The 12,924-nt window shown below is 52.4% G+C and overlaps 7 protein-coding genes across 7 annotated transcripts; 2 read left to right on the plus strand and 5 right to left on the minus strand.

Moving 5' to 3' along the window:
- Positions 1 to 789: 789 nt before the first annotated feature.
- On the minus strand, positions 790 to 2,595 carry J4E87_000034 (uncharacterized protein; the record flags this gene model as incomplete). The annotated part of the gene is made up of 4 exons (XM_049371694.1): positions 790 to 1,131; positions 1,189 to 1,426; positions 1,474 to 2,233; positions 2,280 to 2,595. 4 exons carry the CDS (start codon positions 2,593 to 2,595, stop codon positions 790 to 792), a joined length of 1,656 nt encoding a protein of 551 aa, XP_049237828.1.
- Positions 2,596 to 2,971: 376 nt separating this feature from the next.
- Positions 2,972 to 3,887, plus strand: J4E87_000035 (uncharacterized protein; the record flags this gene model as incomplete). Its single annotated transcript, XM_049371695.1, has 3 exons — positions 2,972 to 3,011; positions 3,064 to 3,412; positions 3,461 to 3,887. The coding sequence occupies 3 exons, from the start codon at positions 2,972 to 2,974 to the stop codon at positions 3,885 to 3,887; spliced, it is 816 nt and encodes a 271-aa protein (XP_049237829.1).
- A 46-nt stretch (positions 3,888 to 3,933) lies between these two features.
- Positions 3,934 to 4,833, minus strand: J4E87_000036 (uncharacterized protein; the record flags this gene model as incomplete). The annotated part of the gene is made up of 1 exon (XM_049371696.1): positions 3,934 to 4,833. One exon carries the CDS (start codon positions 4,831 to 4,833, stop codon positions 3,934 to 3,936), a length of 900 nt encoding a protein of 299 aa, XP_049237830.1.
- An 888-nt stretch (positions 4,834 to 5,721) lies between these two features.
- On the plus strand, positions 5,722 to 7,234 carry J4E87_000037 (uncharacterized protein; the record flags this gene model as incomplete). Its single annotated transcript, XM_049371697.1, has 2 exons — positions 5,722 to 6,069; positions 6,119 to 7,234. The coding sequence occupies 2 exons, from the start codon at positions 5,722 to 5,724 to the stop codon at positions 7,232 to 7,234; spliced, it is 1,464 nt and encodes a 487-aa protein (XP_049237831.1).
- A 170-nt stretch (positions 7,235 to 7,404) lies between these two features.
- Positions 7,405 to 8,721, minus strand: J4E87_000038 (uncharacterized protein; the record flags this gene model as incomplete). Its single annotated transcript, XM_049371698.1, has 3 exons — positions 7,405 to 8,198; positions 8,256 to 8,621; positions 8,679 to 8,721. 3 exons carry the CDS (start codon positions 8,719 to 8,721, stop codon positions 7,405 to 7,407), a joined length of 1,203 nt encoding a protein of 400 aa, XP_049237832.1.
- An 815-nt stretch (positions 8,722 to 9,536) lies between these two features.
- On the minus strand, positions 9,537 to 11,381 carry J4E87_000039 (uncharacterized protein; the record flags this gene model as incomplete). Its single annotated transcript, XM_049371699.1, has 3 exons — positions 9,537 to 10,703; positions 10,756 to 10,847; positions 10,898 to 11,381. 3 exons carry the CDS (start codon positions 11,379 to 11,381, stop codon positions 9,537 to 9,539), a joined length of 1,743 nt encoding a protein of 580 aa, XP_049237833.1.
- Positions 11,382 to 12,335: 954 nt separating this feature from the next.
- On the minus strand, positions 12,336 to 12,859 carry J4E87_000040 (uncharacterized protein; the record flags this gene model as incomplete). Its single annotated transcript, XM_049371700.1, has 3 exons — positions 12,336 to 12,682; positions 12,737 to 12,788; positions 12,839 to 12,859. 3 exons carry the CDS (start codon positions 12,857 to 12,859, stop codon positions 12,336 to 12,338), a joined length of 420 nt encoding a protein of 139 aa, XP_049237834.1.
- Between the last annotated feature and the right edge of the window lie 65 nt (positions 12,860 to 12,924).

Consider the following 12,924-nt stretch of genomic DNA (forward strand, 5'->3'; position numbering starts at 1 on the left):
GACTGGTAGGTGCTATCCCAAAGGAGGGTGACAGATACGCGATCACAGAGATAAATCGAAAAGCGAGAAGGACAAAGTGAATAGGGTATGAGATGCAGCCTCAGAAACAGTAGATAGAGCTTCGAAGATGCTACTCAATCAACATAAAGAAGATAGCGAGGCAGCCCAACCACTGTTTCGGGGCGAACCATTATCTCTGGAGTGTTTAACCGCGCCTCGGATGTCTTCACACATCACACTGTACACCTCCTCGCACGCCGGTTGGTGCATGGCATGCGGCATAGATTAGGCCGGTTTTCGCAGGCGCTGCGACCGGTACGAGAACGCGTCTGGGTTCGCGCACTGTCTTGCTGCATTAGCCAGGCCGAGATGCATGACTACGGTGATGCTTGTGGCGGCATGATGGGTGTCAAGGGTGTGCATCTGCTGAGGGGTTGCGGATGTACTTACGCGGGGTTGTTCAGGTGCGATCCAGCATGAACTCAAAGCTGGCAAGGTCACGCTTGCCCACTTTGGGATGTGTGGGGAAGGCGGGGGTAGTCGGCCAGAGCGACATGTCATGAAAGCTGAGTTTCGTAAAGAACATTGATTCATGCAAAATGCAGTGTACACGCGTGATCTCATGATCAGGCGTCGGGTGTTGTCGTGTTCACGCTCGTCTGGTGTTCATCCCATTGCAGGTACTTTGAAAGCGGATGAGTGCCAGACGCATCATGTTCGGATACGAAATAGCCAAAGATGTGCTGTCGCTGATATTGCGTGCAGATAATGACTATAGTACAGCGCTGTCTAGAGTCTAGCCTTGCCCATCTTCTCAGCGTCTCTCTTCGCCCATTCTTTGACGACCTTCCTCATGATCTTCCCAGACTGCAGCTTCGGCACCTCATCCACGAAGACGATACCTCCTACAAGCTGCTTGTGTTTTGCGACTTTGATCTTCATGTGCCTGTGAATGTCCTCCGCGATTGTCTTGCCCTTATGTTCGTCCTTGAGCGTGACGTATGCCCGTGGCCATTCCTGGCCATCAAGTGTAATACCAACGGCAGCCGCATCGGCGATTGGGTCGAATTCGAGGAGCACGGCTTCGAGTTCGGCGGGTGCAACTTGTAAAGCGTTGACTTTTATCAGCTCCTGGGTAGTGTTAGCACTCGCTCCAATCGTGAGTGTTGAAAGGCAAAAGTGACTCGCCTTCTTTCGATCAACTATCCAGAACCATCCGTTCTTCACGATCGCAACGTCTCCAGACTTGAGCCATCCATCTGGTGAGATAGACTCCTTAGTCGCGTCTGGATTGCGCCAATAGCCAAGACATATGTTGGGGCCACGAACATGAAGCTCGCCTGGCTGTCCTTCGGGGACTTCGTTTCCGTCGTCGTCGAGAAGCATGCATTCGCAGTTGGGGTCTAGCTGGCCTACACTACCGGAGCTGTGACTGATTAGAAGCGAGCGGCGAGATAGCGAGGACGAACTTACTCATCTACAGTACCTCCTGGCACGTGTATGGCTCCGCAAGTAACCTCCGTCATACCCCAGCCCTGGACGATCTCGCATTGTAGCTTCTTGCTAATCTCATTCTGGAGTTCCTTTGACAGTGGTGCGGCACCGCATAGGATATCAGTTACGCTACTAAGATCGTACTTCGCCGTCTCTGGTCTCTTGCTGAGCATGACCATAATTGGCGGCGCAACCTGCAGATGTGTGACTTTGTGAGTCTGGATCACTCGCAAGAATTCCTCATACTCAAACTTCTTCATGATATAGCATGGTATTTGCAGCTTCTGTGCCATGGCTATGGTGTAGAGCTGCCCGTAAGCGTGATATAGAGGTAGGAACCCGATCCATGTTTCCTGAGGCCGGGTATCCGCGTTCCATGGCTTATTGAGATATCTTATGAAGATGGTCTGCTCAAGGTTCGCGATCAGGTTGTAGTGGCTTACTTCGACGCCCTTGGGTAGGCCTGTGGTGCCGGAGGAGTAGTTTACTGTTGCTGTTGTGGTGGTTGCTTCTTGTTCTGAAAGCTTCGGGAAATTGTATGCCTTGCTCTCAGCCGGGGATGGCAATATGTCCCTCCAGTCTTTGTAGCCTTCGACAGGTGCGCAAGGCTCGTCTGAGAAGAGGAAGACGCGGCCTTCTGGAAGACCAGCACCTTTCGCTGCTGCTACGGCTGCTTTGATGAGACTTGGGTGCGCGAGAATGAACTTTGCCTCCGTATTCGCAACTTGGTGTATCATCTCTGAAAGCTGTCAGTATAATCCCTGCTGTTCTTGCATGATACTTACCAGAGACGGTGTATGCTGGGTTCGCGCCGCTGAAGATCCGCTTCGACCCCACAATTCCGAGGTAGGCTACGGGAACGAAGATGTGGTTTGGTGTGAAGATCATGACCACCTCGCCTGGTTTACTCCCAATGCGATCCAGACCCAAGGCCAGCCGTTTCGACCATTGCAGCAACGATCGTGGTGTCAAGTGCTGGTCGGTATCTTTGGAGTCTATCCAAATCGGTGTGTCTGAAGGCGCTGCTTCCTGGGGAAACAGATAATCGAGCAGGTTGCATTTTGGAATGTCAAGTACTGGGAATGGCGACGCGAACGGCATTGTGATGGTGGTAGGGGACGAGAATGGCAGGCTCAATCAGGGTAGATGGGGAAGGCGAGACGACGACAATCGCTCTCAAGCCACACAGCGAAGAAGTCAGATGCATTCATGATGAGAGAATGGCTTATAGTGAGGATTAATCATGGGGAGGCGTTGTTGCTGCAGCCGGTAGACGAGGTATCCGCGGGGGTGCACAGACGCGTCCGCTCCTCCCGAGGATATCGAACTCCACACACCGAGCTCCCCAGGCGCGTATGTACCCCGGATAGTTCATCAACATGGCGCATCGCGAGACTGTTTCTCGCGTGCTATCGTACTCTTTCTTCCTTGAAATCGGGGATTGACCATCATGTCTGAATTGAGAGACTTCAACCGCATGTTCAGCCTCGACGGCAAGGTCGCGCTCGTCACTGGAGGTAAGCAATACCACTACAACCAACACGGACGCGTCTTAATCGATATCACTAGGCTCAAGAGGTCTCGGCCTTCATACTGCGACCGCATTTCTGCTCGCCGGCGCAAAGAAAGTTTTCATCTCTGCGCGCAAGAATGAAGGAGAGCAAGGCATCGACCAAGCCGTCGAGAAGCTCAACAAGCTGCCTGTATCTGGTACAGCAGTCGGAGTCGCTGCCAATGTCGCCGATACAGAAGACATCGAGAGACTGGTCAAGAAGGTGCAGGAGACCGACGATAAGCTGGACATCCTCGTGTGCAACGCGGGAGCAACATGGGGAGGGCCGTTCGATCCGACACCAGACTGGTCGAGCAAGAAAGTGCTCGACCTCAATGTTCGCGGTGTCTTCAACCTGGCACGACTGTGAGTATCGACCAGTAGCAACATATGTGCTGCTCCTAACGCCAACAGCTTCGCACCCCTGCTCGAACGCGCCGGTACCCGTCAATCGCCCTCACGCGTCATCATCGTCTCTTCCACAGCCGGCACGACCGTCCCCCACGTCGGCGAGCACGGCACCATCATGTACAGCATCTCCAAAGCGGCAGCCCACCACCTTTCACGGCAACTCGCAGTCGAGCTCGGGCCTAGGAACATCACGACCAACACCGTCGCACCAGGCTTTTTTCCCTCGAAACTCGCAAACGGACTGATCGAGATGTTGGGTGGGCAACAAGAGCTGGAAGATAACAATCCGCGAAAGCGGCTGGGCGAGCCAGAGGACATCGCTGGCGTCATGGTATTCCTGTGTAGCCCAGCAGGAGCATACATCAATGGGGAAGATATTGCTGTAGATGGTGGTATGAGACTTGCATCAGGACGCCATTCTAAGCTCTAGAAGTGTATGGAATCCGTTCGATATTTGCTGTATATCTACGCACATCTCAAGCCCCGTTCGTATCGTCTTTCTTGCCTCCTTCAAATCTACTTAGCTGCTTCGCCATGCTAGTGTGCGCCATCATCGCCCGCATGTTATCATCGCAAAACTCCGGTCCTGCATTGAAGTAGAAATTGTTTCCGTTCACCTCCACCGTCAATCCCCAATGCTCATCCGTAGTCTTCTTCACACCTTTCGCATCCACGATCTCGCCTCCGTCCACCAGTTTCACCACGGTATCGACTACCGTCTCCATGGGCGTGAAGTACTTCAGAGGAAACGACTTCCATTCTTCCTGGCTCAAAAGACCAGTGTTGACGGTTCCCGGACACGTAGTAAATGTGCGTATCCCCTCGTGGTGGTATGCGACGGTGATGGCGCGATTGAACTGTATAACGGCGGCTTTGCCTCCACTGTAGATTGGACAGAACTCTGATGGGTATAGTCCGCCACAAGACGCTGTCATGACCAACACGGGATCCAAGTTTCCATGCTTTGCCATGGCCTTGCGGAAGTAATGTAAAGCCAGGTATGATGTGTCGATTACCGCTTTCAGGTTGATGTCTACGCTTAGTTGGTTTGGTGGTGGAGGAGGTGGACCATCTAGGTCATGTTTCGCATAGAAGTTGTCGCGCTCCACAATACCGGCGTTCGCGTATACAAAGTCTAACCTTTGAGATGGGCTGTAGCTGGCTTCGAACGCGGAGACAAGCGAAGAGTAATTAGTGACATTTGTCTGGTGGAACTGGGTATTCTTCAGCTTGCTAGCTGCTTGTTTGCCGGCTTCGGCGTTCATGTCCAGGAGGTGGAGTTCCCAGTCTTCGTAAGTCCGATTCGAGAGAGCTGTTGCAACAGCTAGGCCCATGCCTGATGCTCCGCCGGTGATCAAAGCGACCTTCTTCGACATCTTGGGAAAAGCGTTCGTGATCAAGACCCTCTTTGGAAATGTTGCGTATATGGGACAATTAGGAGTTGGATAGCAGGTCGACAAATCAAATTGCAATAATAGTCGATATGTCAATTGCACTGTTGTATAATATAGGCTATCAGGGTGATACTGGCCTTCTAGGTGAGTAGCTCAGGCAGCCGCCTTACGAAAACGCAGAGACGTCCCGAGTGTGCCTTCTCCGCATTTACTAGGAAAGCATCTTCCGAGTTGACAGCTTATAGTGAGGGTTAATTGGCAATCCCTTGAAATATCTCTAAGCATAGCCGTCATGCTTCCTCACGTCGCGGTTTTCTTCAGCGGTGACCATTTCCACTCTTACGTCAAAAGCCGATCCCACCTGCAATATGGATTACGCTCGTAGGCATCGTCGCGAACTCTAACTCTACAGCATCTGGCATGACTCTCGTTCAACCTGCGCGTGTAATCGACATGATTCAAAGCTGTCGTACGCAGCTTCGCCATGGCCGTCACACAGCATGACGCTGGGCGATGCGGGGAAAGTGGAGACGCTGACTCGACGCGTGCACGCGCCGAAGACACGGAAAACAAACCGCGAGCGCCATCGCCATCATCCGGACAAACGGTCTTGCGACACCACGTCGTCGCCAAGCTAACTTCTCCTCATGCAGTGCTACCCATGGCTGCAATGCGTTCGCGCAGCCGACAGCAACCGCCACCAGGCTGCAGACCTCCGGAGTTGACACTTACCACTTTAGTTAAGAGGTGAGATTACTTAGCCAGCGCTTCATACGCGTGCGCCGTCTCTCGAGTACAAGTTTAATATACTCTTCTTGGACCCTACATTTCGTGCTTTCTTGCAATATTCTTCCTCACATTTCGCCCATCATGACACTACAATACTCTGCCAAAAACCTACCAAAGCAAATCTTCATCAACAATGAGTATGTTGACTCAAAGTCGCCGAAGAAGCTCACCTTACACAACCCGAAGAACGGCGAGCTGCTTGCAGATGACGTGCCCTTAGCAGGTGAACAAGATGTCGATGCTGCAGTTGATGCGGCGGACAAGGCGTTCCCAGCATGGAAGAAGATGAGCGCGAATCAGCGCCGAGGTATCTTGAACAAGTTCGCAGATCTCATCGAGCAGAACGCAGAGGGTATCGCACAGTTATCAAGGATCTCGCTCGGTGCGCCAGCAGCCTTTGGTGCTTTCGAGATTGGTCTTTGCGCAGAGGTGCGTACAGCTTCCGAAGACGTAAGAATGTCTACTGATGCTACTCCAGGTTTTCAGATACAACGCTGGCTTCATCGACAAGTTCGGCGGCGAGTCTTGGCCCCAGGAAGACGGCTTCCTCAAGATCGTACGCAACGAGCCTCTCGGTGTCACCGCAGGCATTGTACCTTGGAACGGTCCTATCGGCACCATTGGCCTCAAGGCAGCTCCGGCACTCGCCACAGGAAACTGCTTCATTCTCAAGCCCTCAGAAAAGACACCCTTCTCGTCGCTGGCTCTCGGTACGCTCATCAAAGAAGCCGGTTTCCCACCTGGTGTCTTCCAGATCCTCTCTGGAGATGGAAGCACCGGTGCTTTGATCGCGAGCCACATGCGCATCCGCAAGGTCAGCTTCACAGGATCTATTGCAACAGGAAAGAAGATCCAAGAGATGGCCGCAAAGTCTAACCTCAAGCGTGTCACCCTGGAGCTAGGAGGAAAGTCACCCGCCGTCGTATTCGACGACTGCAACCTCGACAACGCGGTGACCTGGACCGCCAATGCCATCACTGCCAACACAGGTCAAGTCTGCTTCGCCGCCAGCCGCGTCTACGTACAAGAAGGTATCTACGAGGCCTTCATCGAGAAGTACAAGCAAGCGATGAAAGACAAGACAAAGGAAATCGGCGACCCAGACGAGACAACAACCAACATCGGGCCCCTGGTCGATGAAGCCCAGTTTAAGCGCGTGCAAGGCTTCATCGAGCGCGGTCAACAAGGCGGAGGCACTCTCGCAGTCGGTGGCAAGCGCATCGGCACATCAGGCTACTACCTCGAGCCTACCGTCTTTACTGATGTCGATCCCACTTCTGAGATCCACTGCGAGGAAATCTTTGGCCCTGTTTCTGTCGTCAAGTCCTTCAAGACGGAGGAAGAGATCATGCAGTTGGCGAACAACACAAACTTTGGCCTCATGGCCGGTGTATTCACCCAGGACATCAACAAGGCGTTGCGCGTCGCAAGTGACTTTGACTCGGGTATGGTTGGTGTCAACTGTGTGAGTCTGATGTTCACCATGACACCGTTTGGTGGAAGCAAGGAGAGTGGGTTAGGCAGGGAATGTGGCGTCCATGCGCTGAGGGCGTTTACGGAACCGAAAACGATTATGATAAACATGAACTATTGAGCTGTCAGTTAGCTGTTTGGATAGGACTTCAATAGGTATTCTGGTTTTCATTGCTGTCTCTTCATCAGAGCGCTGGATATAGTAGTGCAGTTTATAGAAATACCTCTAAAAAACCTCCTTCTTTGCACACTATTGTGCGGCACGATTGCATGGCACGTCACGTCTCATAGCTACGGGATAATCTTGGCCTTCCTCATCCTGTCAAAGACAGTCCCCCAAGTCTGCTTCGTATCCCTCTCCTCGGTGAATCCTGTTGAGTACATCTTGGTCATATCGAATTGACGATCAAAGTCGAACTTGGTCATGAGCATCGATTCGGCAATCTGAAGTCCACGACCACCGTCCACATGGCCATGTTGCAGCCCATACTTCTTCTCCATTGCCAGCCATGTCTCCATGTTGTCGTTGATGAACTTGCGCACATCAATGGGAGTGGCACCAGGCCCAGTGGCCTTGAGGCCAAAGTAGGAACACAGAATAGGCCATTTCTTCTCCCAGTTTGAAGGTGTCTTGGAGTCGGCGACGTTGTAGGCCTCTCCCTTCTTGGTGTTGGGGGAGAGTGTGAGGTGTATGGTTTGACGCGCAATCATGTCGCTGGAGCTATCGTTGCTCAGCGCTTTCCAGACTCCTTGGTTGCCAGGGAATGGGCATTCAGCACCCTCGCCATGGATCTCCTTGTAGAGGCTCAGATAGATACCCAAGGATGTACCCAGCGAGTAGAAGTTCTGATTGGGCACGTAGCCAATGATGAGATCGGGACGAGTCTCGATCCAGCTCCATTTCTTGTCTTTGGCGTAATTGGCGATCCAGTCGTTCTGTGCGTGGTAGAACAGCATCTCGGCGTACGGGCTGGGTATGCGGGGGTAGGATTCTTTGAGCGGCGGTGGAGGGAGTTTGGGCCCGGTGGTGCCCGGAGGAGCGACTTCATCGAACCACGGAAGTGCAGCGAGGAGATGGCAGCCATCTAATGTACGTTAGTCTTGGGTGTCCAACACCATCACAAGAATGGGGTAGGACTTACAGATCTTCGAGCCGATTTGTAACACAACGTATTCCAAGTTCGGGCACAGCTTATCCATAGCTGTCACGGCTTTGGAAAACATTTCCACTGCCTCGTCCAATTCCTTTTGTACATCCATGCCCGCCTTATACGCAAAGTAGTATACGTGCGTCACCTCCCCGATGTCCGGGATCTTCTCTGCCAGCTCCTTGTTGAGACTCTCTTGGCTATGCGCGAGTAGGTCAATGCCAGAGACCAGGTTCAGGCGCGGGTCCTCTGGCCATTGCGTTTGGTTCGGGGTAAGGGGGCGATTGTTGAGGCCATGAACCCGCTTCCATATGTTCTTCTCGGGATAGTCGGAGAGGATCTCGTTGACGAAGGACCATCCTGCATGATCATAATCAGTGTGAAGCTCATCTATAGTCGTTTGAGGGTTTTACTGACCGGTCACACCGGATGCGCCAAACACGACAGCTGACTTTGACATCCTTCAAGACTTGCTATGGGTGAGCTTTGAGAAGAGTGAGGCCTCAAGGATAATGAAGCTTTTAAGCAGGGCGAAGCGATAAGGTGCCAGCACGGCGAGTGTCGAGAACTAGTCCTTGAAGAGACCACATGTTGTCTCTTTGCATGGGCGACCAGTATGGAAGGTGGGGGTTCTATTTGCGATTGCGATAGTGGAGACATGAAGTCTAGATGGGTACTCTCCTACGGGAGTTTTCCCATACTGCCCATGGGGTGTACTAAACGTCAGTAGTACGGACACTTGTGCGTAAGCTACCTACCGCGCGCATAACTTCAAACAGCCGCTCTACACTCTACAGATCGTCAGCGCTCTTCTGAAGATCCCGCGTCGCATCACGAGGAATTCAGAAGGAGGCCCGGTCGCCTCGGCGGGCCATCCGGTACCCATGAGTTGTGGGGTTGCCGCGAGGAGGGCCCGAGAATATAGCCGTTTTCGAGTCATCCCAACCTCTTTTGGACGCGTCGCCGATTCAGGGTATGCAAAATCTAGATTGAGGGGCCCGTTGAGTGTATGCGACATGTGCGCGGCGCGTCGACGTCTGATGAGGAGCTCATAGGACAATGTCGTGGTGGAGGAAGGAACGATGAGGAGACGTGCTAAAACAATTTCTCAGGGTCCATGACGTCGGCGACGCGCCGGGCGAGAAGGTTAGCTTCCCCTGACACTCATCTTGCGCACCCAACACAACACGACCGCATCATCGATATGTCCAACAATATGCAAAAGATGGTATGAGGAGACTCAGATTATCAATTAAGCTACAGCATTCTATGTGCTCAGTGGAACTCGTTCTTGTCCGCGTACACGTCATTCTCGAGGAAGACCTCCACCTTGTCCGTCATCTTCGGTGTCAAATCCTCGCAATAGAAGATGCAGAGCAATCCTACGATACCAAAACTCAGGCTACTGAGTGCCACGATCTTTAGCGCGTGCGCATAGCTCCATTGGAACGCCAAAGAAGCCGCGCCTAGTGCCTCTGGACTTGTACCTGGCACTTCGGCGATGGCGGCTGCGCCTAGGGGCATAGCGGCAAGTAAAGCTTGCGCGTTCTCCAACGACATGCCCGCCTTCACAGCTGCAGCGGGAACCGTCGCAGCAGCGCGAGTGGTCTGGGTGTTGGTGAGGATAGTGGTATAGATGGCTTGAGCCAGCGATCCTCCTGCGTAACGAGCCATACCCGCCAAGCCACCTGAGAAACCGAGGTCTTGTTGTGGCACGCCAAGCTGCGTAAATGCGATGGACTCGTACTGTGCCCATCCGAAGAAAGAAGCGTTGATGCAGCAGAACGCGATCATCAAGTTCTGGTTGAACGGGGTGACAAGGCCCATCAAAGCACCGAAAAGCACCATGCCAGTCCAGGTACCGATCAACGTCCATTTCCAGTGTCCGATCACGTTGCCGAAAGCCATGAGGCATAGTGATCCGAAAACAAGGCCTACATTCGGCGGCAGTGTGAGCAGCAACTCGGTACTCCGCGACACGTTCGGGCCCAGGTAGAAGACATTAACCATTGTCGGCCAGATGATGTTGACCGAGTAGTAGAACATGGTGACGATGAACGCTACGATGAAAGGCGCCGTAAATTCCCTTCCTTTGTGGCTCCGGAATAGGTGTGGCGGGCAGAGTTTGAAGCGAGTGTTCGAGAGCGTCTCCCAGACTCCAAATGCAGCGATCAGGACGAACCCGACTACCATGGGTGCAATGACGGTTACGTCTGAGCTTGGTTTGTATGTGGTGTTGATGATGCCAACAAGCGCAAGGCAGATGCCTGGGACAATGAGTGCAGTGCCCACATAATCGAGGCCGCGGACTGCCTCGGACCATGGAACGCCCTTGGGGTGCTTCGGTGGCTTGTAGAGCAAGAAAAGAGATATAAAGGATATGGATTGAGCAATCAGACCAGCCCAGTATACCCACTGCCACGCATTGACGTCGATGGCGTACTGTGAACGATTGTCAGCTATTTCGCCCAGCAGGTCGAAGCACTGCACTCACTCTTCCAACAATAGGACCAATTATGACAATGAGGAAGACGAAGCCATCCGAAAGACAGATACCAATGTGCCGGAACTTGTTCGGTAGAAGTTCTGTAACAGTCAGACCTACTAGCATGTAAAACACAACGCAGCTCACTCACCAGGAATGCTACACATGGCCATCTGCGCAAATCCAGCTCCGAATCCGGTTATAGCCAGTCCAGCTGTGAAGTGGTCTGCTCCTTTCGCTGTCGCGGTCACGATGAAACCGACGCAACAACATGCATTACCAAACAACAAGAACCACCTCCTTCCAAACAGATCGGAGTTCGCGCCCGCAAGAAGGAAGCCAATCGCGTTGGCTGTTGTGTAAGCGGGTATGAACCACGCGCTCGCTGTCGGAGCACCGAATTGAGTGGCAAGTCGAGCCATCATCGCTGAGGTGGTAGGTACAGGCCAAAAAGAAAGACCGAAAGTCGAAGACAGGATGAAGATGACGAGCCATGTCTTTGGTGTTATAGTGGTTGTATCTGGGGTGACGAATGTCTGTGGTGGTGTCGCTGCAACAGTTTCGATTTGCTCAATGTCTCTCTTCTCGTCCGATGGCCGACGCAGGCCGCTCTCGTGGACGGCAGTTACTGCCATGGTTTGGTGAAAGGAAAGTCGCCTGATGCAGGTGCGACTTTGTGTAACTGGGGTGAGGGATCGTCGTAGAGAGCCCACTTATGGCTTGCATATATCCCTTCGCTGGGTCTTGTAGACATGCACAGGTCACATCACATCAAGCCACTGGTCCGACACCTGGACTTTCCTCCAGCCCCGCATCTCGGATACACAGAAGCACAGCTAATTATGCCACTGGGTTGTTCTATTGGCTAGATTCCTCCATCATTTCAGCATTTTGTTGCACCTTCTGGAAATCCGGGGTAGTGGATGTGGATGTGGGTATCCGAGACTGACTGCGGAGAAGAATTGCGCCACATCATGGCGCTTGACTGGAAGTGGTAGTGGGCGATCAAGGGGTGAGGATCGTCTTCACCTGGAACAACGTTTCCGTCGGTACTGAGTTATGCGTGAAAGCTTATTTCCGACATCCGGGCGTTCACCTCGAGATCGCAACCATGACCATCATTGCACGTGCAAGATACAGGGTGTACTGTGGACTTTGAGCTAGACGAGACCGACATGTGACACCACGATGCTGAAGTCCTGGAGTTGGCCAAGGGTTGGGCTAGTTTGGTTGAGCTGAATAGATTAGTTTGCAAACCGTAAATCTGCATCAAGGCATGGAAGAGACATGATGGACTGATTCAGTGTGGACGTTATCTAGTCGCAGAGAGACCATGTGTAAATAGATAGATATGGTAGTCTTCCGCTCTAATCCACTACAACGCCTAGTACGTTGCATCCCGGACTATGTCTACTTGGCGCCCAGACTACGCATCCGCTCTGCGCGTAATCCCATCCGTAGCATCGCAATCAGGAATCGCTTTTCCAAAGCAGATCATATCATGTCTAGACTCATTTCATCAGCAAACCAGTTCACACTAACCACCAACCTCGCCGACATTACCCGCCAAAACAGGAACAAAGAAAGACTCACCCAGCCATGACCTGGATTCCCTTCTCCAGATCCATAAACTTCTCCGCATCCGGCATGAGTGCAGCCCGGTACTCGTCGCTCCCGGCAAAAGCCTCCCAATCTTCCCACTTCTTCACCCAGATTTGACTGCAAGCATCGTAGTCTAGTAGATCCATGCCCAAGCTCTGCAGTTTGCCTTTGAGGCCTGGTGATTGGTAGTGCTGAACGTATCGTTGTATCTTGACAGCGTGGAACTTCTTGCAGGCGACGGTGAGGTCGGAGTGGATGTGGTTGTAATGCATTTTGAAGAACTCATCGGTAACATCGGGGCGCTTGCGAAAGAAGAAGGAGAGCTTTATACAGGCTACAGGATAGCATCAGTACATGATGTATTCCAGTGGCGAGAGGATGGACGGACGCTGGTAGTTCTCTTGTTTGTCCCATTCAAACTCGGGATTTGCGAAATCATGCTGCTGAAGTGTTAGTCATGCATGTAGGACAAAAAGGGCGGAGAGCATACATCGATAGTCTTGTAGGTCATATCAGCGTGTAGTTGGTGATCGTGTAAGAAAGTCGAATGCTCTGGGGTTGTCGGCTCCCAGAACC

This window comes from Alternaria ethzedia, assembly GCF_023757985.1.
Source record: "Alternaria ethzedia strain BMP 0044 chromosome Unknown scaffold_1, whole genome shotgun sequence".
Classification (NCBI taxonomy): domain Eukaryota; kingdom Fungi; phylum Ascomycota; class Dothideomycetes; order Pleosporales; family Pleosporaceae; genus Alternaria; species Alternaria ethzedia.